Source organism: Pan paniscus, chromosome 3 (assembly GCF_029289425.2).
Source record: "Pan paniscus chromosome 3, NHGRI_mPanPan1-v2.0_pri, whole genome shotgun sequence".
NCBI lineage: Eukaryota > Metazoa > Chordata > Mammalia > Primates > Hominidae > Pan > Pan paniscus.
The window spans coordinates 101,648,740-101,673,904 of record NC_073252.2 but is presented as its reverse complement, the minus strand read 5'-3'; the positions used below and the strand labels follow the sequence as shown (position 1 = coordinate 101,673,904).

Below are 25,165 nucleotides of genomic sequence, written 5' to 3'. Positions count from 1 at the left end.
AAGAAGAATGTAGCTTTTAGAGGGGCAAAAAAGTAAACTTTTTTATTGGCCTTTTGCTCCAGAATCATTCTCCTCTACTTCTTGATGATACGTCTGTGTTAAAAAAAGGAAATGCTTGTCTACTAGACAGTTTAACTATAATTGAAACATAATTAGCTGCTTCTCCAATATGTACAGATTGCATTAGTTCAAAAGAGGTAATGCATGTGGCACAGAGCCTTGCACATAAAAGGTCTCCAACAAATTTTACTCCCCCTCTGCCTTAGGAGGCAACTGTGTGTACCTTACTTTTGCTCTTTAAGGTGTTAATTAGTTATTAATTATCACCAACAGCAAACTCTCTAAAAAAGAAATTAAGAAATCAATCCCACTTACAATAGCTACAAAAAAATAAAGTAACTAGGACTAAACTTAACTGAGGAGATGGAAGATCTCTACAATAAAAACTATGAAACATTAACAAAAGCAACTAAAGAGGACACTAATAAGTGGAAAAATATCCCATGTTCTTGGATTGGAAGAATTAATATTGCTAAAATATCCATACTACCCAAAACAATTTACAAATTCAATTCAATCCCTATCAGAATACCAATGAAAGTGTTCACAGAAATAGGAAAAACAATCCTAAAATTTTCATGAAACTATAAAAGACCCTGAATAGCTAAAGCAAGCTTGAACAAAAAGGACAAAGCTGGAGGCATTACACTACCCGACCTTAAAATATACTAAAAACAAAAGTAGTGAAAGCAGCATGATACTAGCATAAAAACAGACACATATACCGATGGAACAGATTAGAGAACCCAGAAATAAATCCACACTTTACACCCGACTGATTTTTAACAAATGCACCAAGAACACACATTGGGGAAAGGACAAGCCCCTAAATGGGGCTAGGAAAACTGGTTATGCATATGCAGATGGATGGAACTAGACCTCTGTTTTTCAACACTTACAAAAATCAACTCAAAATGGATTAAAGATATAAATGTAAGACCCAAAACTATGAAACTACTAGAAAAATTTATGGGGAAATGCTTTATGACATTGATCTGGGCAAGGATATTTTGAATAAGACCTCAAAAGCAAGAGAAATAAAAGCAAAAATAGGCAAATAAGATGATGTCAAACTAAAAAGCTTTTGTACAGCAAAGGAAATAATCAACAGAGTGAAGGGACAATCTACAGAATTGGAGAAAATATTTGCAAACTATGCATCTGACAAGTAGTTAATATCCAGGCTATATAAGGAACTCAAACAACTCAATAGCAAAAATAATAGTAATAATAAAATTTAAAAATGGATAAAGGATCTGAGTAGACATTTCCCAAAAGAAGACATACAAAGGACTAACAGGTATATGAAAAACAATGCTCAACATCACTAATTATTGGAGTAACACAAATTAGAATCACAATGAAATATAATATCATCCCAGTTAGAATGGCTATTATGAAAAAGACAAAAAATAACAAATGTTGGCAAAGGTGCACAGGAAAAAGAACTCTTATACACTATTGGAGGGACAAACTGTAAACTAGTACAGCCTTTATGGATAATAACATGGAAGTTCCTCAAAAAATTAAAAACAGAACTACCACATGGTCCAGCAATTCCATTACAAGGTACATACTCAAAAGCAATGAAATTAGCATGTTGAAGAGATACCTGCACTCCTATATTTATTGCAGCACTAATCACAATAGCCAAGAAGTGGAATCAACCTAAGTGTCCACCAAGAGATGCATGGTTAAAGAAAATATGGTTATATATGCAATACAATGCTAATTAGTCATAAAAAATTATTTTTTATGATTTGTAACAGTTTCCATGAACCTAGAGGACATTATGTTAAGCCAACCACAGAGGAACAAACACCACAAGATTTCAGTCATATGTAGAATCTAACAAAGTTTACCTTATAGAAGAAGTGAGTGGTTACTTCTCACTAATCACTAGTAGAATAGTGGTTACCAGAGGCTGAGGAGAGTGGCAGGAGAGGGGATGGGGAGAGGTTGGTCACCAGGTACAAATTTATAGTTCGATAGGAAGAATAAGTTATCATGTTCTATTACACAGTAGGTTGTCTATAGTCAACAATAATGTATTGTGCACTTCAAAATAGCTAAAAGAAAGGATTTTGAATGTTCTCACTACAAAGAAATGACAAATGTTTGAGATAAGTATTCTAATTACCCTGATTTGATCATTTCATTATATATGTATTGAAACACACTACCCCACAAATATGTACAACCATTATCTGTTAATTATAAACAAAATAAAACATAAAAATAAAAGACCAAATGTACTTTTATGTTGCTCCTTTTTGAGTTATTTCTTACAATAAAAAGCAGTTTCTTTCTTTTTGCATTGCTGATATTGAGGGAAGACAGCACGAGCTTCTATAACATATATTTTGAATTATATTTGCTTTAGGGTGTAAATAAATCTACACTAACACAATATTACATCCTACAAAAACATTTGTGTATGGAAATAATTTTGTGGCCACTGTTGAAATAGAATGCAGTGAATAAGGCCAACAAATATCTATCTTTTACTATTAGTAGCTTATCACTAATAATTCCACAGCATAATGAAGCCTGTGCTATGATATTCATTACACTGTGTAGTTCCCTATTATACACTTCATATTTTTGGCCACCCTAGAGGCAGCCCAATTTCTGAGCACTTTCAATTTTATATGAAATATGTATGATTTAGGGAAGAATACATTGTTTTCTAATCAAATTAATTCCTCATCTATTTAGCTAATGACATTGCCTCAGGCTCTATTAATTTATTGATTTTACAAATATTTATTCAGAATGTTGTATGTTCTATCTTGTTTGTAGGCACACTGAGCACTAGTTATTAAGAAACTAGGAGACAATAGATGACATTAGATTTCTGACCATGTAACTTACTTACAAATCCATTTGATATACTCTCTACAATCATACCTTTTTATTACAATGAGGAAATGTCCACCTCCCCAAAGTTTGCAGAATCCATTTGCTCATACTCTGTTAGAAAGCATAAGCCTTCGGTTGTACTTGACGACCTATAGGCTTATTCCAATAGCATTCAAACACCTTTCAGTATGTTTAATTTTAGAAAATTATCTTTTGATCCTCCACCCAGCTTCCAATCTATGTCCCTCCATTATAACCAATGAAAACATCCATATTTCTTTTTTTATTTCAACTTTTATTTTAGATTCATGGGGTACATGTGCAAATTTGTTTCATGGGTATATAGTGTGATGCTGAGATTTGGGGTCTGGATTCTATCACCCAGGTAGTGAGCACAGGACCCAATAGGTAGTTTTTCCACCTATGCTCCCCTTTCTCCTGCCTCTAGTAGTCTACAGTATCTATTGTTCCTACTTTTATGTCCATGCGTGCTTAATGTTTAGCTTCCACTTATAAGTGAGAACAAGTGGTATCTCGTTTTCTATTTCGGTTTTAATTTATTTAGGATTATGGCCTCCAGCTGCATCCATGTTGCTGCAAAGGACATGATTTTATACTTTTATGGCTATGTAGTTTCCCATGGTGTATATGAACCACATTTTCTTTATCCAATCTATTATCGATGAGCACCTAGGTTAATCCCATGCCTTTGCTATTGTGAATAGCGTGGTAATGAACATATGATTGCATGTGTCATTTTGATAGAATGATTTATTTTCTTTTAGGTATGTATCCAATAATATTTCATTCACACTTTAAACCTTTCCATTTAGATTTTGACTGCACAATTCCACCACAGGTGCTCTGGTTCAGTTCAACCACTAGTCTCCATGGAAACCATCATTTCTTATCTTACTAAAACTTTGAGCAACATTCTACAGGACTGGCAATCCTCCCTCCCAAAGGAGAGGAAAACCCTGTAGTGATGTTTCTGACCACGTTATAGCAGTTTTCTTGCCAAACACTGCTTGTTCCTCATATCCTTTCCAGCCCTTTGTCTCTATCTGACTGACTTCAAAATGTCTGACTTATTTGGGGCTTAATCTAGACCACTTCTCACTCTCTATTCTCTGAGTAATTTCATTCATTCCCATGGCATTAAATATCATCTAAAATGTATATTATCTATATGTTCAATCTAAGTATACAATAGATTAAGTACACAAAAACAACTGTATTTCTTTCTTAAGCCTATATTATCACATGGCTCAAATAGCTATTCTTTCCAAACATCCAGCCTGCTAGAGACAAAAACTAAGAGCAATAAAGATTACTTTAATTTAAATGTAAAATATTTAAAAGTATTTTTGTTTTATTTGTTTTAAATAATATTTTTGAATTCTTATTATGAGCATAATAACACTAAACACTGGTAAGATAAAAATAAATACATAACACCTCCTGCAATTCAAATGTTCATAAACTGAGTCTGAAAATCAGATACCTTCAAAAGTCAAAAGAAACCGTCAAAATTCAAAACTCAAGAACTATGCTAATTTCTAGAGGCACAAAGATGAATAATGCATAGGACATGATATGGACTAAAAGAAACAAAAACATGCTTAACAATACCGCATATCTGTGTTACAAAAGATAAGTATGATTTGCTAAGTCTAATTAAGAATTATTATCTCTTGAGATAATCATGTGGTTTTTGTCTTTGGCTCTGTTTATATGCTGGATTACATTTATTTGATTTGTGCATATTGAACCAGCCTTGCATCCCAGGGATGAAGCCAAAATTCGACAACCCTTCATGCTAAAAACTCTCAATAAATTAGGTATTGATGGGATGTATTTCAAAATAATAAGAGCTATCTATGACAAAACCACAGCCTATATCATACTGAATGGGCAAAAACTGGAAGCATTCCCTTTGAAAACTGGCACAAGACAGGGATGCCCTCTCTCACCACTCCTATTCAACATAGTGTTGGAAGTTCTAGCCACGGCAATTAGGCAGGAGAAGGAAATAAAGGGTATTCAATTAGCAAAAGAGGAAGTCAAATTGTCCCTGTTTGCAGATGACATGATTGTATATCTAGAAAACCCCATTGTCTCAGCCCAAAATCTCCTTAAGCTGATAAGCAACTTCAGCAAAGTCTCAGGATACAAAATCAATGTACAAAAATCACAAGCATTCTTATACACCAACAACAGACAAACAGACAGCCAAATCATGAGTGAACTCCCATTCACAATTGCTTCAAAGAAAATAAAATACCTAGGAATCCAACTTTCAAGGGATGTGAAGGACCTCTTCAAGGAGAACTACAAACCACTGCTCAATGAAATAAAAGAGGATACAAACAAATGGAAGAACATTCCATGCTCATGGGTAGGAAGAATCAATATTGTGAAAATGGCCACACTGCCCAAGGTAATTTATAGATTCAATGCCATCCCCATCAAGCTACCAATGACTTTCTTCACAGAATTGGAAAAAACTACTTTAAAGTTCATATGGAACCAAAAAAGAGCCCGCATCACCAAGTCAATTCTAAGCCAAAAGAACAAAGCTGGAGGCATCACACTACCTGACTTCAAACTATACTACAAGGCTACAGTAACCAAAACAGCATGGTACTGGTACCAAAACAGAGATATACATCAATGGAACAGAACAGAGCCCTCAGAAATAATGCCGCATATCTACAACTATCTGATCTTTGACAAACCTGACAAAAACAAGAATTGGGGAAAGGATTCCCTATTTAATAAATGGTGCTGGGAAAACTGGCTAGCCATATGTAGAAAGCTGAAACTGGATCCCTTCCTTACACCTTATACAAAAATCAATTCAAGATGGATTAAAGACTTAAACGTATGACCTAAAACCATAAAAACCCTAGAAGAGAACCTAGGCATTACCATTCAGGACATAGGCATGGGCAAGGACTTCATGTCTAAAACACCAAAAGCAATGGCAACCAAAGCCAAAATTGACAAATGGGATCTAATTAAACTAAAGAGCTTCTGCACAGCAAAAGAAACTACCATCAGAGTGAACAGGCAACCCACAAAATGGGAGAAAATTTTCACAACCTACTCATCTGACAAAGGGCTAATATCCAGAATCTACAATGAACTCAAACAAATTTACAAGAAAAAAACAACCCCATCAAAAAGTGGGTGAAGGACATGAACAGACACTTCTCAAAAGAAGACATTTATGCAGCCGAAAAACACATGAAAAAATGTTCATCATCACTGGCCATTAGAGAAATGCAAATCAAAACCACAATGAGATACCATCTCACACCAGTTAGAGTGGCAATCATTAAAAAGTCAAGAAACAACAGGTGCTGGAGAGGATGTGGAGAAATAGGAACACTTTTACACTGTTGGTGGGACTGTAAACTAGTTCAACCATTGTGGAAGTCAGTGTGGCAATTCCTCAGGGATCTAGAACTAGAAATACCATTTGACCCAGCCATCCCATTACTGGGTATATACCCAAAGGACTATAAATCATGCTGCTATAAAGACACATGCACACGTATGTTTATTGCGGCATTATTCACAATAGCAAAGACTTGGAACCAACCCAAATGTCCAACAATGATAGACTGGATTAAGAAAATGTGGCACATATACACCATGGAATACTATGCAGCCAGAAAAAATGATGAGTTCATGTCCTTTGGATGAAATTGGAAATCATCATTCTCAGTAAACTATCACAAGAACAAAAAACCAAACACCGCATATTCTCACTTATAGGTGGGAATTGAACAATGAGTTAACATGGACACAGGAAGGGGAACATCACACTCTGGGGACTGTTGTGGGGTTGGGGGAGGGGGGAGGGATAGCATCGGGAGATATACCTAATTCTAGATGACGAATTAGTGGGGGCAGCGCACCAGCATGGCACATGTATACATATGTAACTAACCTGCACAATGTGCACATGTACCCTAAAACTTAAAGTATAATAATAAAAAAAAGAAAAAAAAAGAATTATTATCTCTCTAATGAGCAGTGATGATGAGCTTTCTTTCATATGTTTGTTGGCCACATAACTGTCTTCTTTTGAGAAGTGTCTCTTCATATCCTTTGCCCAGTTATTGATGGTGTTTTTTTTTCTTGTAAATTTGTTTAAATTCTTTGTAGATTCTGGATATTAGCCCTTTGTCAGATGGATACATTGCAAAAAATTTCTCCCATTCTGTAAGTTGCCTGTTCACTCATGGTAGTTTCTTTTGCTGTGCAGAAGCTCTTTAGTTTAATTAGATCCCATTTGTCAATTTTGGCTTTTGTTGCCATTGCTTTTGGTGTTTTAATCATGAAGTCTTTTCTCATGTCTACATCCTGAATGGTGTTGCCTAGGTTTTCTTCTAGGGTTTTTATGGTTTTCAGTCTTATGTTTAATTCTTTAATCCATCTTGAATTAATTTTTGTATAAGGTGTAAGGAAGGGATCCAGTTTCAGTTTTCTGCATATGGCTAGCCAGTTTTCCCAACACCATTTATTAAATAAGGAATCCTTTCCCCATTGATTGTTTTTGTCAGGTTTGTCAAAGATCCGATGGTTGTAGATGTGTGGTGTTATTTCTGAGGCCTCTGTTCTGTTGCATTGGTTTGTATATCTGTTTTGGTACCAGTACCATGGTGTTTTGTTTACTATAGCCTTGTAGTATAATTTGAAGTCAAGTAGCCTGATGCCTCCAGCTCTGTTCTTTTAGCCCAGGATTGTCTTGGAGATATGGGCTCCTTTTTGGTTCCATATGAAATTTAAAGTAGTTTTTTCTAATCCTGTGAAGAAATTCAATGGTAGTTGATGGGGATAGCATTGAATCTATAAATTACTTTGGGCAGTATGGCCATTTTCAAGATATTGATTCTTCCTATCCATCAGCATGGAATGTTTTTCCATTTGTGTCTTCTCTTATTTCCTTGAGCAGTGGTTTGTAGTTCGGTGATCATTAAAAAGTCAGGAAACAACAGTTGCCGGAGAGGATGTGGAGAAATAGGCATGCTTTCACACTGTTGGTGGGAGTATAAATTAGTTCAACCTTTGAAGAAGACAGTGTGGCAATTCCTCAAAGATCTAGAACCAGAAATTCCATTTGACCCAGCAATCCCATTACTGGGTATATACCCAAAGGATTATAAATCATTCTACTATAAAGACACATGCACACGTATGTTTATTGCAGCACTGTTCACAATAGCAAAGTCTTGGAACCAACCCAAATGCCCATCAATGATAGACTGGATAAAGAAAATATGGCACATATACACCATGGAATACTATGCCGCTAGAAAAAAGGATAAGTTCGCCCATCGTGAGCAACGCAGAAGACGGGTGATTTCTACATTTCCAACTGAGGTACCGCGTTCATCTCACTGGGGAGTGCCAGACAGTAGGTGCAAGACAGTGGGTGCAGTGCACCGTGCGTGAGCCGAAGCAGGGAGAGGCATAACCTCACCCGGGAAGTGCAAGGGGTAAGGGAATTCCCTTTCCTAGTCAAAGAAAGCAGTGACAGACAGCACCTGGAAAATCCGGTCACTCCCACCCTAATATTGCGCTTTTCCAATGGGCTTAAAAAACGGCACACCAGGAGATTATATCCTGCACATGGCTGGGAGGGTCCTACGCCCATGGAGTCTCACTCATTGCTAGCACAGCAGTCCGAGATCAAACTGCAAGGTGGCAGAGAGGCTGGGGGAGGGGCACCTGCCATTGCTGAGTTAGTTGTATGATTAGGTAAAACAAAATGGCCAGGAAGCTCGAACTGGGCAGAGCCCACCACAGCTCAAGGAGGCCTGCCTGCTTCTGTAGCCTCCACCTCTGGGGGCAGGGCACAGACAAACAAAAAGCCAGCAGTAACCTCTGCAGACTTAAATGTCCCTCTCTGACAGCTTTGAAGAGAGTAGTGGTGCTCCCAGCACGCAGATTGAGATCTGAGAATGGGCAGACTGCCTCCTTAAGTGGGTCCCTGACCCTGAGTAGCCTAAATGGGAGGCACCCCCCAGTAGGGCCGGACTAACACCTCGCATGGCCTGGTACTCCTCTGAGACAAAACTTCCACAGGAACGATCAGGCAGCAGCATCTGCGGTTCACCAATATCCGCTGTTCTGCAGCCACTGCTGTTGATACCCAGGCAAACAGGGTCTGGAGTGGACCTCTAGCAAACTCCAACAGACCTGCAGCTGAGGGTCCTGTCTGTTAGAAGGAAAACTAACAAACAGAAAGGACATCCACATCAAAAACCCATCTGTACGTCACCATCATCAAAGGCCAAAGGTAGATAAAACCACAAAGATGGGGGAAAAAAAGAGCAGAAAAACTGGAAACTCTAAAAAGCAGAGTACCTCTCCTCCTCCAAAGAACACAGCTCCTCACCAGCAACGGAACACAGCTGGATGGAGAATGACTTAGAGGAGTTGAGAGAAGAAGGCTTCGGACAATCAAACTACTCCGAGCTACAGGAGGAAATTCAAACCAATGGCAAAGAAGTTCAAAGCTTTGAAAAAAAATTAGACAAATGGATAACTAGAATAACCAATGCAGAGAAAGCCTTAAAGGACATGATGGAGCTGAAAACCAAGGCATGAGAGCTACGTGACAAATGCACAAGCCTCAGTAGCCGATGCGATCAACTGGAAGAAAGGGTATCAGTGATGGAAGACAAAATGAAGGGAGAAGAGAAGTTTAGAGAAAAAAGAATAAAAAGAAATGAACAAAGCCTCCAAGAAATATGGGACTATGTGAAAGGACAAAATCTACGTCTGATTGGTGTACCTGAAAGTGACGGGGAGATTGGAACCAAGTTGGAAAACACTCTGCAGGATACTATCCAGGAGAACTTCCCCAATCTAGCAAAGCAGGCCAACATTCAAACTCAGGAAATACAGTGAACACCACAAAGATACTCCTCGAGAACAGCAACTACAAGACACATAATTGTCAGATTCACCAAAGTGGAAATGAAGGAAAAAATGTTAAGGGCAGCTAGAGAGAAAGGTCAGGTTACCCACAAAGGGAAGCCCATCAGACTAACACCTGATCCCTCAGCAGAAACTCTACAAGCCAGAAGAGAGTGGAGACCAATATTCAACATTTTTAAAGAAAAGAATTTTCATCCCAGAATCTCATATCCAGCCAAACTAAGCTTCATAAGTGAAGGAGAAATAATATCCTTTACAGACAAGCTAATGCTGAGACATTTTGTCACCACCAGGCCTGCCCTAAAAGAGCTCCTGAAGGAAGCACTAAACATGGAAAGGAACAACTGGTACCAGCCACTGCAAAAACATGCCAAATTGCAGAGACCATCAAGGCTAGGAAGAAACTGCATCAACTATCGAGCAAAATAACCAGCTAACATCATAATGACAGGATCAAATTCACACAAAATAATATTAACTTTAAATGTAAATGGGCTAAATTCTCCAATTAAAAGACACAGACTGGCAAATTGGATAGAGTCAAGACCCATCAGTGTGCTGTATTCAGGAAAACCATCTCACATGCAGAGACACGCATAGGCTCAAAACAAAGGGATGGAGGAAGATCTACCAAGCAAATGGAAAACAAAAAAAGGCAGGGGTTGCAATGCTAGTCTCTGATAAAACAGACTTTAAACCAACAAAGATCAAAAGAGACAAAAAAGGCCATTACATAATGGTAAAGGGATCAATTCAACAAGAAGAGCTAACTATCCTAAATATATATACACCCAATACAGGAGCACCCAGATTCCAAAAGCAAGTCCTTAGTGACCAACAAAGAGACTTAGATTCCCACACAATAATAATGGGAGACTTTAACATCCCACTGTCAACATTAGACAGATTAACGAGACAGAAAGTTAACAAGGATACCCAGGAATTGAACTCAGCTCTGCACAAAGCTGACCTAATAGACACCTACAGAACTCTCCAGCCCAAATCAACAAAATATGCATTCTTTTCAGCACCACACCGCACCTACTCCAAAATTGACCACATAGTTGGAAGTAAAGCACTCCTCAGCAAATGTAAAAGAAAAGAAATTATAACAAACTGTCTCTCAGACCACAGTGCAATCAAACTAGAACTCAGGATTAAGAAACTCACTCAAAACCGCTCAACTACATGGAAAATGAACAACCTGCTCCTGAATGACTACTGGGTAAATAATGAAATGAAGGCAGAAATAAAGATGTTCTTTGAAACCAATGAGAACAAAGACACAATATACCAGAATCTCTGGGACACATTCAAAGCAGTGTGTAGAGGGAAATTTATAGCACTAAATGCCCACAAGAGAAAACAGGAAAGATCTAAAATTGACACCCTAACATCACAATTAAAAGAACTAGAAAAGCAAGATCAAACACATTCAAAAGCTAGCAGAAGGCAAGCAATAACGAAGATCAGAGCAGAACTGAAGGAAATAGAGACACAAAAAACCCTTCAAAAGATTAATGAATCCAGGAGCTGGTTTTTTGAAAAGATCAACAAAATTGATAGACTGCTAGCAAGACAAATAAAGAAGAAAAGAGAAGAATCAAATAGATGCAATAAAAAATGATAAAGGGGATATCACCACTGATCCCACAGAAATACAAACTACCATCAGAGAATACTATAAATACCTCTACGCAAATAAACTAGAAAATCTAGAAGAAATGGATAAATTCCTGGACACATACACCCTCCCAAGACTAAACTAGGAAGAAGTTGAATCTCTGCATACACCAATAACAGGCTGTGAAATTGAGGCAATAATCAATAGCTTACCAACCAAAAAAAGTCCAGGACCAGATGGATTCACAGTTGAATTCTACCAGAGTTACAAAGAGGAGCTGGTACCATTCCTTCTGAAACTATTCCAATCAATAGAAAAAGAGGGAATCCTCCCTAACTCATTTTATGAGGCCAGCATCATCCTGATACCAAAGCCGGGCAGAGACACAACAAAAAAAGAGAATTTTAGACCAATATCCTTGATGAACATTGATGCAAAAACCCTCAATAAAATACTGGCAAACCGAATCCAGCAGCACATCAAAAAGCTTATCCACCATGATCAAGTGGGCTTCATCCCTGGGATGCAAGGCTGGTTCAATATATGCAAATCAATAAATATAATCCAGCATATAAACAGAACCAATGACAAAAACCACATGATTATCTCAATAGATGCAGAAAAGGCCTTTGACAAAATTCAACAGCCCTTCATGCTAAAAACTCTCAATAAATTAGGTATTGATGGGACGTATCTCAAAATAATAACAGCTATCTATGACAAACCCACAGCCAATATCATACTGAATGGGCAAAAACTGGAAGCATTCCCTTTGAAAACTGGCACAAGACAGGGATGCCCTCTCTCACCACTCCTATTCAACATAGTGTTGGAAGTTCTGGCCAGGGCAATCAGGAAGGAGAAGGAAATAAAGTGTATTCAATTAGGAAAAGAGGAAGTCAAATTGTCCCTGTTTGCAGATGACATGATTTTGTATCTAGAAAACCCCACTGTCTCAGCCCAAAATCTCCTTAAGCTGATAAGCAACTTCAGCAAAGTCTCAGGATACAAAATCAATGTACAAAAACCACAAGCATTCTTATACAACAATAACAGACAAACAGAGAGCCAAATCATGAGTGAACTCCCATTCACAATTGCTTCAAAGTGAATAAAATACCTAGGAACCCAACTTACAAGGGATATGAAGGAGCTCTTCAAGGAGAACTACAAACCACTGCTCAATGAAATAAAAGAGGATACAAACAAATGGAAGAACATTCCATGCTCATGGGTAGGAAGAATCAATATTGTGAAAATGGCCACACTGCCCAAGGTAATTTATAGATTCAATGCCATCCCCATCAAGCTACCAATGACTTTCTTCACAGAATTGGAAAAAACTACTTTTAAGTTCATATGGAACCAAAAAAGAGCCCACATCACCAAGTCAGTCCTAAGCCAAAAGAACAAAGCTGGAGGCATCATGCTACCTGACTTCAAACTATACTACAAGGCTACAGTAACCAAAACAGCATGGTACTGGTGCCAAAACAGATATATAGACCAATGGAACAGAACAGAGCCCTCAGAAATAATGCCACTTATCTACAAATATCTGATCTTTGACAAACCTGACAAAAACAAGAAATGGGAAAAGGATTCCCTATTTAATCAATGGTGCTGGGAAAACTGGCTAGCCATATGTAGAAAGCTGAAACTGGATCCCTTCCTTATACCTTATATAAAAATTAATTCAAGATGGATTAAAGACTTAAATGTTAGACTTAAAACCATAGAAACCCTAGAAGAAAACCTAGGCAATACCATTCAGGACATAGGCATGGGCAAGGACTTCATGTCTAAAACACCAAAAGCAATGGCAACAAAACCCAAAATTGACAAATGGGATCTAATTAAACTAAAGAGCTTCTGTACAGCAAAAGAAACTACCATCAGAGTGAACAGGTAACCTACAGAATGGGAGAAAGTTTTGCAACCTACTTATCTGACAAAGGGCTAATATCCAGAATCTACAATGAACTCAAACAAATTTACAAGAAAAAAACAAACAACCCCATCAAAAAGTGGGTGAAGGATATGAACCGACACTTCTCAAAAGAAGACATTTATGCAGCCAAAAAACACATGAAAAAATGCTCACCATCACTGGCCATCAGAGAAATGCAAATCAAAACCACAATGAGATACCATCTCACACCAGTTAGAATGGCGATCATTAAAAAGTCAGGAAACAACAGGTGCTGGAGAGGTTGTGGAGAAATAGGAACACTTTTACACTGTTGGTGGGACTGTAAACTAGTTCAACCACTGTGGAAGTCAGTGTGGCAATTCCTCAGGGATCTAGAACTAGAAATACCATTTGACCCAGCCATCCCATTACTGGGTGTATACCCAAAGGATTATAAATCATGCTGCTATAAAGACACATGCACACGTATGTTTATGGTGGCACTATTCACAATAGCAAAGTCTTGGAACCAACTTAAGTGTCCAAAAACGATAGACTGGATTAAGAAAATGTGGCACATATACACCATGGAATACTATGCAGCCATAAATTATGATGAGTTCATGTCCTTTGTAGGGACATGGATGAAACTGGAAACCATCATTCTCAGCAAACTATCACAAGGACAAAAAACCAAACACTGCATGTTCTCACTCACAGGTGGGAATTGAACAATGAGTTAACATGGACACAGGAAGGGGAACATCACACACCGGGGACTCTTGTGGGGTGGGGGGAGGGGGGAGGGATAGCATTAGGAGATATACCTAATGTAAATGACGAGTTAATGGGTGCAGCACACCAACGTGGCACATGTATACATATGTAACAAACCTGCACGTTGTGCACATGTACCCTAATACTTCAAGTATAATAATAATAAAATTTTTAAAAAAGGGATTCTAATCAAAACAAGTTTTGCTTTGTTTTGTTTTTTTGTCACACCAAGCTGACCATTTTTATTCCAAGCATTTAGAAAGAATCAATCCTGTACCAACAGAGAAATGCAAACCAAAACCACAATGAGATATCATCTCACACCAGTTAGAATGGCAATCTTTAAAAAGTCAGGAAACAACAGGTGCTGGAGAGGATGTGGAGAAATAGGAACACTTTTACACTGTTGGTGGGACTGTAAACTAGTTCAACCATTGTGGAAGTCAGTGTGGCAATTCCTCAGGGATCTAGAACTAGAAATACCATTTGACCCAGCCATCCCATTACTGGGTATATACCCAAAGGATTATAAATCATGCTGCTATAAAGACACATGCACACATATGTTTATTGCGGCACTATTCACAATAGCAAAGACTTGGAACCAACCCAAATGTCCAACAGTGATAGACTGGATTAAGAAAATGTGGCACATATACACCATGGGATACTATGCAGCCAGAAAAAATGATGAGTTCATGTCCTTTGTAGGGACATGGATGAAATTGGAAATCATCATTCTCAGTAAACTGTCACTCAGTAAACCAAACACCGCATATTCTCATTCATAGGTGGGAATTGAACAATGAGAACATATGGACATAGGAAGGGGAACATCACACTCTGGGGACTGTTGTGAGGTGGGGGGACGGGGGAGGGATAGCATTGGGAGATATACCTAATGCTAGATGATGAGTTAGTGGGTGCAGCGCACCAGCATGGCACATGTATACATATGTAACTAACCTGCACATTGTGCACACGTACCCTAAAACTTAAAGTATAATAATAAAAATAAAATAAAATAAAATAAAAAAATTAGAATATTGCCAAAATTAAAAAAAAAAAGAATATGACCCCTAGAGTTTTCTAAATATTTGTCAGCATTTTAGTTAATTTCCTAAACTAATTTTTGCTTTTACAACCCAAACCTCAAAATCATCCATCCTACACTAATTTAATGTGATGAATAAGAACAACTGTAGGCATTTCAGTTCTAATCTGTACGGTATAAAAAAATCTAAGATCTTTCCCCTTCGATACATGAAGGAATGGTATCCAAAGTTTATTCTCACTAATATATGAGGACATGCAGTTCCATCCTGTCTACGTAGTTAGATTCTTAACTGCTAAAAAAAAGGCACTATAACTTTGTAAGGGCTACATTACATGTCCCCACTTTACTCCTTTATCCTGCTTGTAAGTTTCCAAGGGTAATGGGTGGCTACCCACTTAATAATATTATTAAGACATGATGAGAGATTTGTACCTTCTCTGTCCCAGATTGTCATCTTGCCTAAAAATATCAAGAATTTCTGAAAGTTTACCACCTGATTCTTTTTTCTCCTTAACAGTTTATAGGCTGTCTGCACTAGTACCATTGTTCAGCCATGCAATACAGTGGTAACTGCTCATAGCACCTGCACATCTATCACTGCTCAAGCTTCATGCTTCAAAGAGCTCTTTTCTTTGGCATTTTATCAGGAGGGTGATTTCAGTCTTGTGATTTCAGCATTTCACAAAGCAAGACAATTTCTCCCACCCGAGAGCCTACGTTTGCATTCACATCCAAACTAGAGTCCAGAGAGTTCATCATCTGAAATAACACTACGAGATTTTGTAAGCAGAGTGCCAAGGTAACAGTATTATATAGAAATAAGTACAGAAAATATATTATAGCAGCTGTTTCACTTATTAACATTTCTGTAGAGTATTTTAAGCTTTTCTTAAAATTTTTTAAATATGTTTATAAATCTTTCGCAAGAAGTCCTAAAGGCCCTCTGTATGTGAGTTAAAAGCTATCTGAAGTCTCTGTTCCATTTTCCACATGCATTTTAATTTTTGCATGCTTTTCTGAACTTTTTGCACTATGAAAATTGAAATTTATCTAAAAGGACTGATAGCCTTAGTAGGTTTTCAGCAATTGTCGGAAAACAGTTTTGTGCATAGGGAGTTTGTAGTCAGTCTGTATAAAAGGATTCAAATACAATTTATGTTAACATTCTCAAAGATATTTTACTTGCTCTTAACATTTGCTTAGAATGAAATCTAATGCTTTCATGTGCCCCATGAAAATAATTATATTAGGCCAGGTGCAGTGTCTCACACCTGTAATCCCAGAATTTTGGGAGGCCGAGGTGGGTGGATCACAAGGTCAGGAGTTTGAGACCAGCCTGGCCACTATGGTAACACCTTGTCTCTACTAAAAATACAAAAATTAGCCAGGTGTGGTGGCACGCTCCTGTAATCCCAGCTACTTGGGAGGCTGAGGCAGAAGAATTACTTGAACCCGGGAGGCAGAGGTTGCAGTGAGCCAAGATCGCACCACTGCACTCCAGCCTGGGTGACAAGAGTGAGACTCTGTCTCAAAAAAAAAAAAGTTATATTATTTTTGGACTCATTCTCTTTTTAAATTTGTTTGCCTTGAAAGCAGAAATAGCAGTAAATTCCATGCTTATTTTACATACACATGTCCATCTTAAATGAAAACCAAATGATACTAGTAATTGATAACTGAGTAAAATCTTAGACATTACTTAACTGTCTGTGTCTTTCAGTTTCTTTTGTTTTATAGTCACTTTCACTTGTTCATTTAAAAAATTTCTGAGTACCCTTTATGTATGAAGTCCAGTCTAGGTGCCTGAAATATACAAATGAACAAAACAAACAGAAAATCCTTGCTCTTTTGTAGTCCAGCATCAGGAGACACAAAATAAAGAAAAAACATAACAAACTGAAGAGAAAGAGCAAGCTAAGAGGTTCTGGGAAGGCTGGAAGGGCAGATTGTGATTTTAAATTAGTTGGTCAGAATAGCACTCAAAGAAAAAATGACAATTGTGCTTGAAGGAGATGAGGTACTTAAACCCTGGGAATCATGGTTAGAAGACTGTTCTAGGTAGAGGGAGGAGCCAGGGAAAATAATCTATGGCCAGAGCTTAACTACCCTGTTCAAGGAATAGTAGAATGCTCACAAATTCAACAATGAAAACATCAGTAGACTCATTTCATTTCGTCTAATATCCTCTGAGCCTACAGTTAGTAGGCATGTATTGAGTCATTCTTTATTACAATAAACTAGTACATTCTCATAAATATTATTTTAAATTTTATCTGCACATGTTCATACTCACCACATTTCAATGCATGCATTTTTATTAAAATTATACATTTCCTTTTTTTCATTATATTGTAAACTTCAGGATGAGGAATTGGTCCTCAACCAATGTATTCTCAATGTTATTTTCTAGACTCAAGATATTCAACAGATGTTTTTATCTGTAAATAGAGGGTAAAAAGACAAGAAAGATCTTAGTTACATGAATCACAGTGGTCAGATCTTTGGATTTTTGCCTCAATTTCCTAATGTGCAATTGAAAGACAATTAATTAATTGTTAAATACATAAAATATTGCATATATGTAAATTAAATCATTTGTTTTTCACAAATATATGAATTATGAATAGGAAATCTGAAAAATAAAATGCAGAAATACAAAAGCAGTTCTTCAGAAGAAAGCAATGTAATTTAAAGAACACTGGGAAAATCAAAAGATGTTATGTGATGTGGCCAGTGATGACATTTTGTGAGCTGTTGACCTGGATTTTCAACTCTGATGGCCAATTTCCATCTGCTCAATGCTGGTCACCTGGATGGTACGGTGATTTGGCCCTTAGGGAAGAGTTACCTTCCACATTGATCCATTCCATGTTTTGCCTATTTCTAAAATCATGTCTCTCCTGACTAAACCTTGCCAACCTTCATCTGAATCCCTAATTTGCAGTCAAATGACAAGTCCATTTCATAAATACTGTATCTTCCTAGTTCTGAGGTGCCTCATAGGCCCTTTACATCAGAGCTTTCCCTGATTTGTTTTAATCTGACTGCAGGTAAGCTTCAAAATTGTTTAGCTTAAAGTATCTTATTTTAAACTTTTTACTATTTCCAAATTCCCAAAAGAGATATGAACATTGTTCATTGTACATTGCTATTTATTATTCATTCATTCTATATCTATTTATCTCCAGCTATATATCAAGGACTGTGATAGATGCTGGGAGTAAAAAGATAATTAAGACATTCTGTCTTCAGGAATTTTAGGCCTAGTGGAAGAGAAATAATAGCTGACAGACATTCTACTTTGATTAGAGCTGTCCAGGATATTATCATTCACAAGTATACAATCAAAGGAAATGGCCTATGCTTACCAAAGTCATAAAAGCTAATGCATAAAACACTTGCATAAACCAATAATCTATTTGCAAATCTAAAGTTACTATTTTCCTCACACTAATGTGAATATTTACACATAATCACTATTTGGGGAAATCTTTCCCAATATCAGATTATAAGAGAAACCAAATTAATATTCATAAGGTTACGTAGTGAGCAGGCTATTAAAGAAATCTAAATAGTCTTAAGCTATAGTCAGGCTATAGAAGAGTACTGACTTGAACAAACCCAGCCCTAGCAGCCTAGTAAACCTCCATAGTGACTTAACAGTTGATTTCCTGGAGATAACATCTCCACTATCGTACAATGCAGGCTACACAGCCACATCCTAGTTCCTATCTCTCTCTGTTCCAGGCTCTCTGGGTTTTTGTAAACACCGATTTTCTTCAGGCCAATCAAAATATATTTGTCCGTGTTTGAGTTAGCACTACCCATTCACTTAGATAGGTAGAAATGAATAGTGACATAGCATAATTTCTTGAGACTTACCTTAGGCAACTGTCCATATATTGCTTCACCATTTCTTAATATATTGATTATTCCCTAGGCATGATGTGTATTTAACTGTATTGGCAGAAAAGCATGATTTGCAATATGCTATTGGAACTATTATATTTAATGAGTATTATATTTGTCAAAAATGACTTTTTTTCTTTATAGGTTGTCAAAATGATGATTATTGTTGTCATGACATTTGCTATCTGCTGGCTGCCCTATCATATTTACTTCATTCTCACTGCAATCTATCAACAACTAAATAGATGGAAATACATCCAGCAGGTCTACCTGGCTAGCTTTTGGCTGGCAATGAGCTCAACCATGTACAATCCCATCATCTACTGCTGTCTGAATAAAAGGTAAAGACAAAACTACGAAATGCAAGTTGCTTGTCACACCCACCTTCGCTAGAAACATACAATGTTGTTCCATTTTCTTGGTGCAAATTCAAAATGCAGAAGGAAGGGAAAATTTAAGAATTCACTGAGAGAGGCACAGGCTTTATCTTTCAAGACCCCCATACACACTTTATAAAGCATCCCACATTAATAATTAGATGCCCCAAATAATGATCTTGGGGTTCTAACTGGATGATTCTTCTATGGGCCAACTTCTTCCTCCAAAACCTCAGAATTTTACCTGCCAAAGAAAAAGAAGTGCCCTCATGATTGAAGGAGAATTGAAAATATGCTCAAATCCTCAAAGAAATGAAGATACTTCCTAGAAATTCTTGAATAATTTCTATAAGATGGAGAGATGATGGCATATGTGAGCGGACTTTATTAAAAAGGATATGTTGTAAATAAATAAACTTTGAAGTAGAAGGTTTTGTAAAAACAATGGGAACTCCAATCCTCCTTCCTTCATTGTGAGGTGGGGTGAGTAACAGAGCATGCAGCCTCTATGGAGATGGCTTGTGAAGAAATCACAGTGGTCAAGGGAAAGATGTTTATAAAGTTAAAAAATGAAAAGTGAGAATATTTGTAGTCAAATGTAAGACTAGAAAAAAAAAGATAAAATCTGCTTTCCAGATAAAAACACCTTGGTTGTATTGGTCAGCACATGAAGGGATAGGGTTAAATTTCATAGGGCTGGTAAGTCCTGTAATAAACCAATGTGTTTTTTTCACAAGTAGAATTGGGACTTTATGTAAATAACTGCATGAATTAAATCCTAAGCTCTCTTCCCAGTTGGGGTTCTACCACACTGTGCCTTAAGTTTGTTAAATAATTAACTCTTGCTTTTTTTTTTCACTAATTGCATAAGCCATATCTCAATTCCCGCCACCCCACAAGCATTACATCCACTTTTAATCAACTTCATTTAATGGTTTACAAAGATAAGGATTTTGCACTTTCATATATAATTAGATAAAAATCATCAAGATTAGCAATTAATTCTAACATTAAATGAGACTTTAATTTATAAATGTGTAATCATTTCTGAAAGAAACTATTTTGAAATATATCATTTTTAAGTGCCTTAACTGGCCAGCCTAATTCAATTATATTTATGTAAATGTATACAATTATTTTAGAAAAATGTACTGTTTCTTTAACATATTGATTACCTGATGCTATGCGTTTGTTATTGATGACTTCTCACTGATGGGAATGAGATGCTTTTCATTGCTGGGAATCAATGCTTCTCATTAATGGGAAATTAAGATTCAATTCAAACAAGAACTAAACGACTAACAACAGTACTGTGACATAAATTCTAAGAGTCTGGCTAAAAACCAAACTCAAAAACTGAGTTGTTATAACTGCCTTACGTAGAATTTTCTGTGGCAGCTGAAAGACATATCTGCTTGAAAAAAATAACTTTTTCTTTCTGCGGCCTGCTTTTCCTCAGATTTCGAGCTGGCTTCAAGAGAGCATTTCGCTGGTGTCCTTTCATCAAAGTTTCCAGCTATGATGAGCTAGAGCTCAAGACCACCAGGTTTCATCCAACCCGGCAAAGCAGTATGTACACCGTGACCAGAATGGAGTCCATGACAGTCGTGTTTGACCCCAACGATGCAGACACCACCAGGTCCAGTCGGAAGAAAAGAGCAACGCCAAGAGACCCAAGTTTCAATGGCTGCTCTCGCAGGAATTCCAAATCTGCCTCCGCCACTTCAAGTTTCATAAGCTCACCCTATACCTCTGTGGATGAATATTCTTAATTCCATTTCCTGAGGTAAAAGATTAGTGTGAGGCCATCATGGTGCCAGTCTAGGACCCCATTCTCCTATTTATCGGTCCTGTCCTATATACCCTCTAGAAACAGAAAGCAATTTTTAGGCAGCTATGGTCAAATTGAGAAAGGTAGCGTATAAATGTGACAAAGACACTAGTAACATGTTAGCCTCCACCCAAAATAAAATGGGCTTTAAATTTATTCTTTGAAAACTCTAAATTATTATATGCAATGAACAAAAATATGTCAGAAAAATACTTGTAAACTCGCCAGTCTATCTCATTTACAAATTGCAATATACATTTGTGACATTAAAATGATATATAGTTTTTCCAAGAGATTAAAGAATCTTTAAAATATAATATTGTAAGTGAAGGGAAACAAAATCTGTATAAAATCTGTATAAAATAGGCTTTTTTGCCTAGAGATATAAAATGGGAAAAAAAGTTAAATGATTCATTTTCCCACTAGAGTAATGGAAAATTAACCTCAAGAAGTAGGAACTGAAAATCTTTGCTCAAGAAAACTCATTTTGTAGAATGTAAAGATTTAAAGATTTAAAGATTTCTTCCATGGCATTTAACTGAAAAGGAAATCTAGTTAAATCATTAGGCAAATGTATATTTCATTCTCTTGATTTTTTTTCTGAGAAAGTGAAATTTTAAAAAATTATATACTTTTTGACCATTACTTATTTTTGAATACCAAGCTAAAACGTAGTCAGTTAAGACCCCAAAAATATATAGAAAATTCCTATCATTTTTTATTTTTCACAGATTTTTTTAAATAGCTAGATTATAAAACAGTAAAGGTACATTCCAATAAATAGAGGAAGAATACTATTTATGTTCTCTTCCTCTCCCCTCACTGAAAATAGAATAAGGACTAGGAGAAAATATCTTCAAAGGCAACTCCTTAGGGAAAAAAAGTCACAAGTGTGACAAAAGAATATATGGTTGAAAAATACCAATATATGTTACATATGAGTAAACTAGGCAAGGTGTAGACAAGTGAATTACCTCTTAGAAAACAAATCTGCACAATAGTTTGGATACATGTAAACTAATACCAGCTGAGCAAGAGGGTGAGTTTAACACACATCCTTCCACAGAAAGACCTTTTCTTTCATTTGCTTAGATTATTCAGAAGTCTTACCAGAAAGAAATGAGATAATAGTCCTAAGAAAGCATCACATTTACTACAAGAAGATATATACTAGCACATTTCTGAGACTCATAACATAACAAGAAATACTTTTAAGTGTAAAAAGTAACATCCAGGCCTCAGTGCTTACAGATCATCTTTCCTTGAATTAGGGATACTGTTAATCCTGCTCAAGAAAGCAGAAACTTTTTGAGAATGTGAATGTGTAGTATGAACTTCTCCTTTAAACTCTTCAGTTTGATTTTTAAAGATATTTGTCTAAAATAATACTCTCTAACACTTTATTGTTGTGCCTCCACCAATATTAAAACAAAATATTTTTGAAGAACAGAATAAAAGCAAATATTCAATGGCAAATCATGATCTATTTCTCAAATCTCTTCCCTATTTTGAAGCCAAAACCAGAAATATCCAATTGTTACAAAATGTTCGGAGTCTAAACAAGCTAAACATATGTGTTCCAGCTGAATTTCTTCTGATGATACCAATAAACAAAGAGACACACACACACACACATACAAATGTGCCTACACATTCAATCATTTAATGAATGCAACAACTTCAAAGAATTAAAATCAAATACTGAAATGATAAGTGGTCATTACAGCATTGCCATATGCTCAATAAAGTCTGTGAAGCTTGTGTGCATGTTTTAAATAAGCAAATTTAATATATAGTATCTAATTGTTTGAATATAATGTTTTTGAATGTTCATTCTTAAAACATATGAATATTTATCATACAATGTTAAAGTGTCAAGAAAAAGCCTAATATGTAAAAACAGTTATTATTATCTTAAATTTATGAATGATATGGTACTAGCATTAATTAATGTTTTAGACATATGGAACCATATTCAGCTGTAAAATATGAAGTTTAGCCCTCAAATTTAATGTCATCAGCCACTACCAAAGTGTCATACATTTGAAAAATATAACTCCTGGCCCTCACATATTAGAGAAATTCAGTAGAATTTTCTAAGACATTTATGTCTAAGGAAAAATACTGGCCTCGTCAGTTGGATTGTTGGTTTGCTTTGGCTTCTGTGAACATACATATTGTTGTGTTGCTTACCGAGCACCTCCCTTCTAGTGTGACAGAAATACCCAGACAGTATTTTTTCAATGCTTTCCAGAAAAAAACTGGCATCATTCACTCACTACTCATGGCCCTTAAACTGAGACCTATAGGCAGAATTTTTTAAGTTCAAAAATTTAAACGACAATAATAAAACGAGTGAAATATAAAAGAGAAGATTTTTCACTCTTTTGTCTGCATTTTGACAATAAGAATTACAGAATAATGCACAAAATCAAATTCAGTGAGATTCATTTTTAAATAAAGTCATCCCAGTGTTTTCATATTTGCTAAGCTTGGAAAGAATCTGCCTTCAAAATTTACTCTACCCTCTGTTCCTAAAGTTCAGTATGAATCTTTCCATTGTTTGAAGGCAAACACTGGCTCAGACTACTAGGCAGATGGTTAAAACAGCCCAGGTTTTTTTACTTAGATCAGTATCAGAAAAATTCAAAATATTTTTAAACAAATATGAAAGAATCAAAAAGGCTTACATCATTGTAAGTATTCTCTTTTAAACAAAATACATTAAATCAAAAATAAACATTGCTTACTATTTTGCATCTGGACAAAGTACAAGATATTGAAATTACCTGTATGGGAAAATATTAAAGCGGACATAATTGTTACAGAATCCACTCTCACACTTTTTTATTTTTTACCAAGTACAGCACACTGTTGCATTATTCCATCTTCTAACTTCATGATGTGACATTTCTGACCCAGCAGCTGAATTCATGTCCTTTTCCAAATCCTGCCAATGTCTTAGAAACAGTGAGCAATTTCAGAGTGAACCCCGCCCTTACAAAGCACATAAAGAATACGAAGAAGCTTGGTATCAAGCCTATGAAATACAAAATAAATGTGAAAAATAAATGCTGGCCAGCTCAACATTTGAATTTAGTTTTTGCAAATGCAAAATTTCCTCTAAAAATTTATGATTAGTACCTGGTAAACGATTTCATCAAATAGAAAAGCAGGAGACTTACAAACATTTCTCACACTTCTAACAGTAACAATTTCCTATTTATCATTGATAATATGTCAAAAGCTAAGGAAATCCAGAATGACATGGACCATGTAGAACAATAAGGTTGGCATAATTTCCCTTAGGGCCAAGCAGGAATAGAGAATAAAGTTCAGTAGGGCTGTACAAGGTCATTAGTTTTGTGTTTTCATACATATATATATATATATATATATATATATATATGAAAAATCTGTTTATATAAGAAGTAAATGTATGTAAAGTTTGTAGTGAATAAAGTATTTTCAAGTTGTGGTAATTATATTGAATATGTTTAATGTATTTACACCCTTTGCATATGTGATAATGTGACAGATTTAATTTCTATTTTTTCTTTAAAAACATTAAAACTAATATTAAAAGTAAAAGAAGTCTTACTACTTTCCTATTGGCTAGTAAAATATATGTCATGGAGGGTTCTCTCTTTTCTAAACACACTCACCCAGCCATTCCTCAAAAACTACATTGTGCTTCCTTGTTGATTTTTTCCTCATAGAAATGTCTAATTTTCCTGTTATTGATTCAGAAAAAAAATTTATGGGGACAAAATTCTCAAAATATAAAAAAAATTATGCT

At 36.2% G+C, this 25,165-nt stretch overlaps 1 protein-coding gene and 1 long non-coding RNA gene across 2 annotated transcripts in view; one reads left to right on the top strand and one right to left on the bottom strand.

Moving 5' to 3' along the window:
- The window catches only part of TACR3 (tachykinin receptor 3), a 132,940-nt gene extending 108,515 nt beyond the window's left edge, over positions 1–24,425 (top strand). The window contains exons 4-5 of the mRNA XM_003829966.6: positions 19,303–19,499; positions 20,995–24,425. Coding sequence (XP_003830014.1) covers positions 19,303–19,499; positions 20,995–21,307 — 510 coding nt within the window. The 3' untranslated portion in view covers positions 21,308–24,425. The remainder of the gene's footprint in view (positions 1–19,302; positions 19,500–20,994) is intronic.
- The window catches only part of LOC134730279 (uncharacterized), a 75,293-nt gene that overhangs the window by 12,697 nt on the left and 37,431 nt on the right, over positions 1–25,165 (bottom strand). Inside the window, exons 3-4 of the long non-coding RNA XR_010111989.1 lie at positions 19,543–19,779; positions 17,543–17,687 (exon numbers count right to left, since the gene is read on the bottom strand). This is a non-coding gene — a long non-coding RNA (uncharacterized LOC134730279). The remainder of the gene's footprint in view (positions 1–17,542; positions 17,688–19,542; positions 19,780–25,165) is intronic.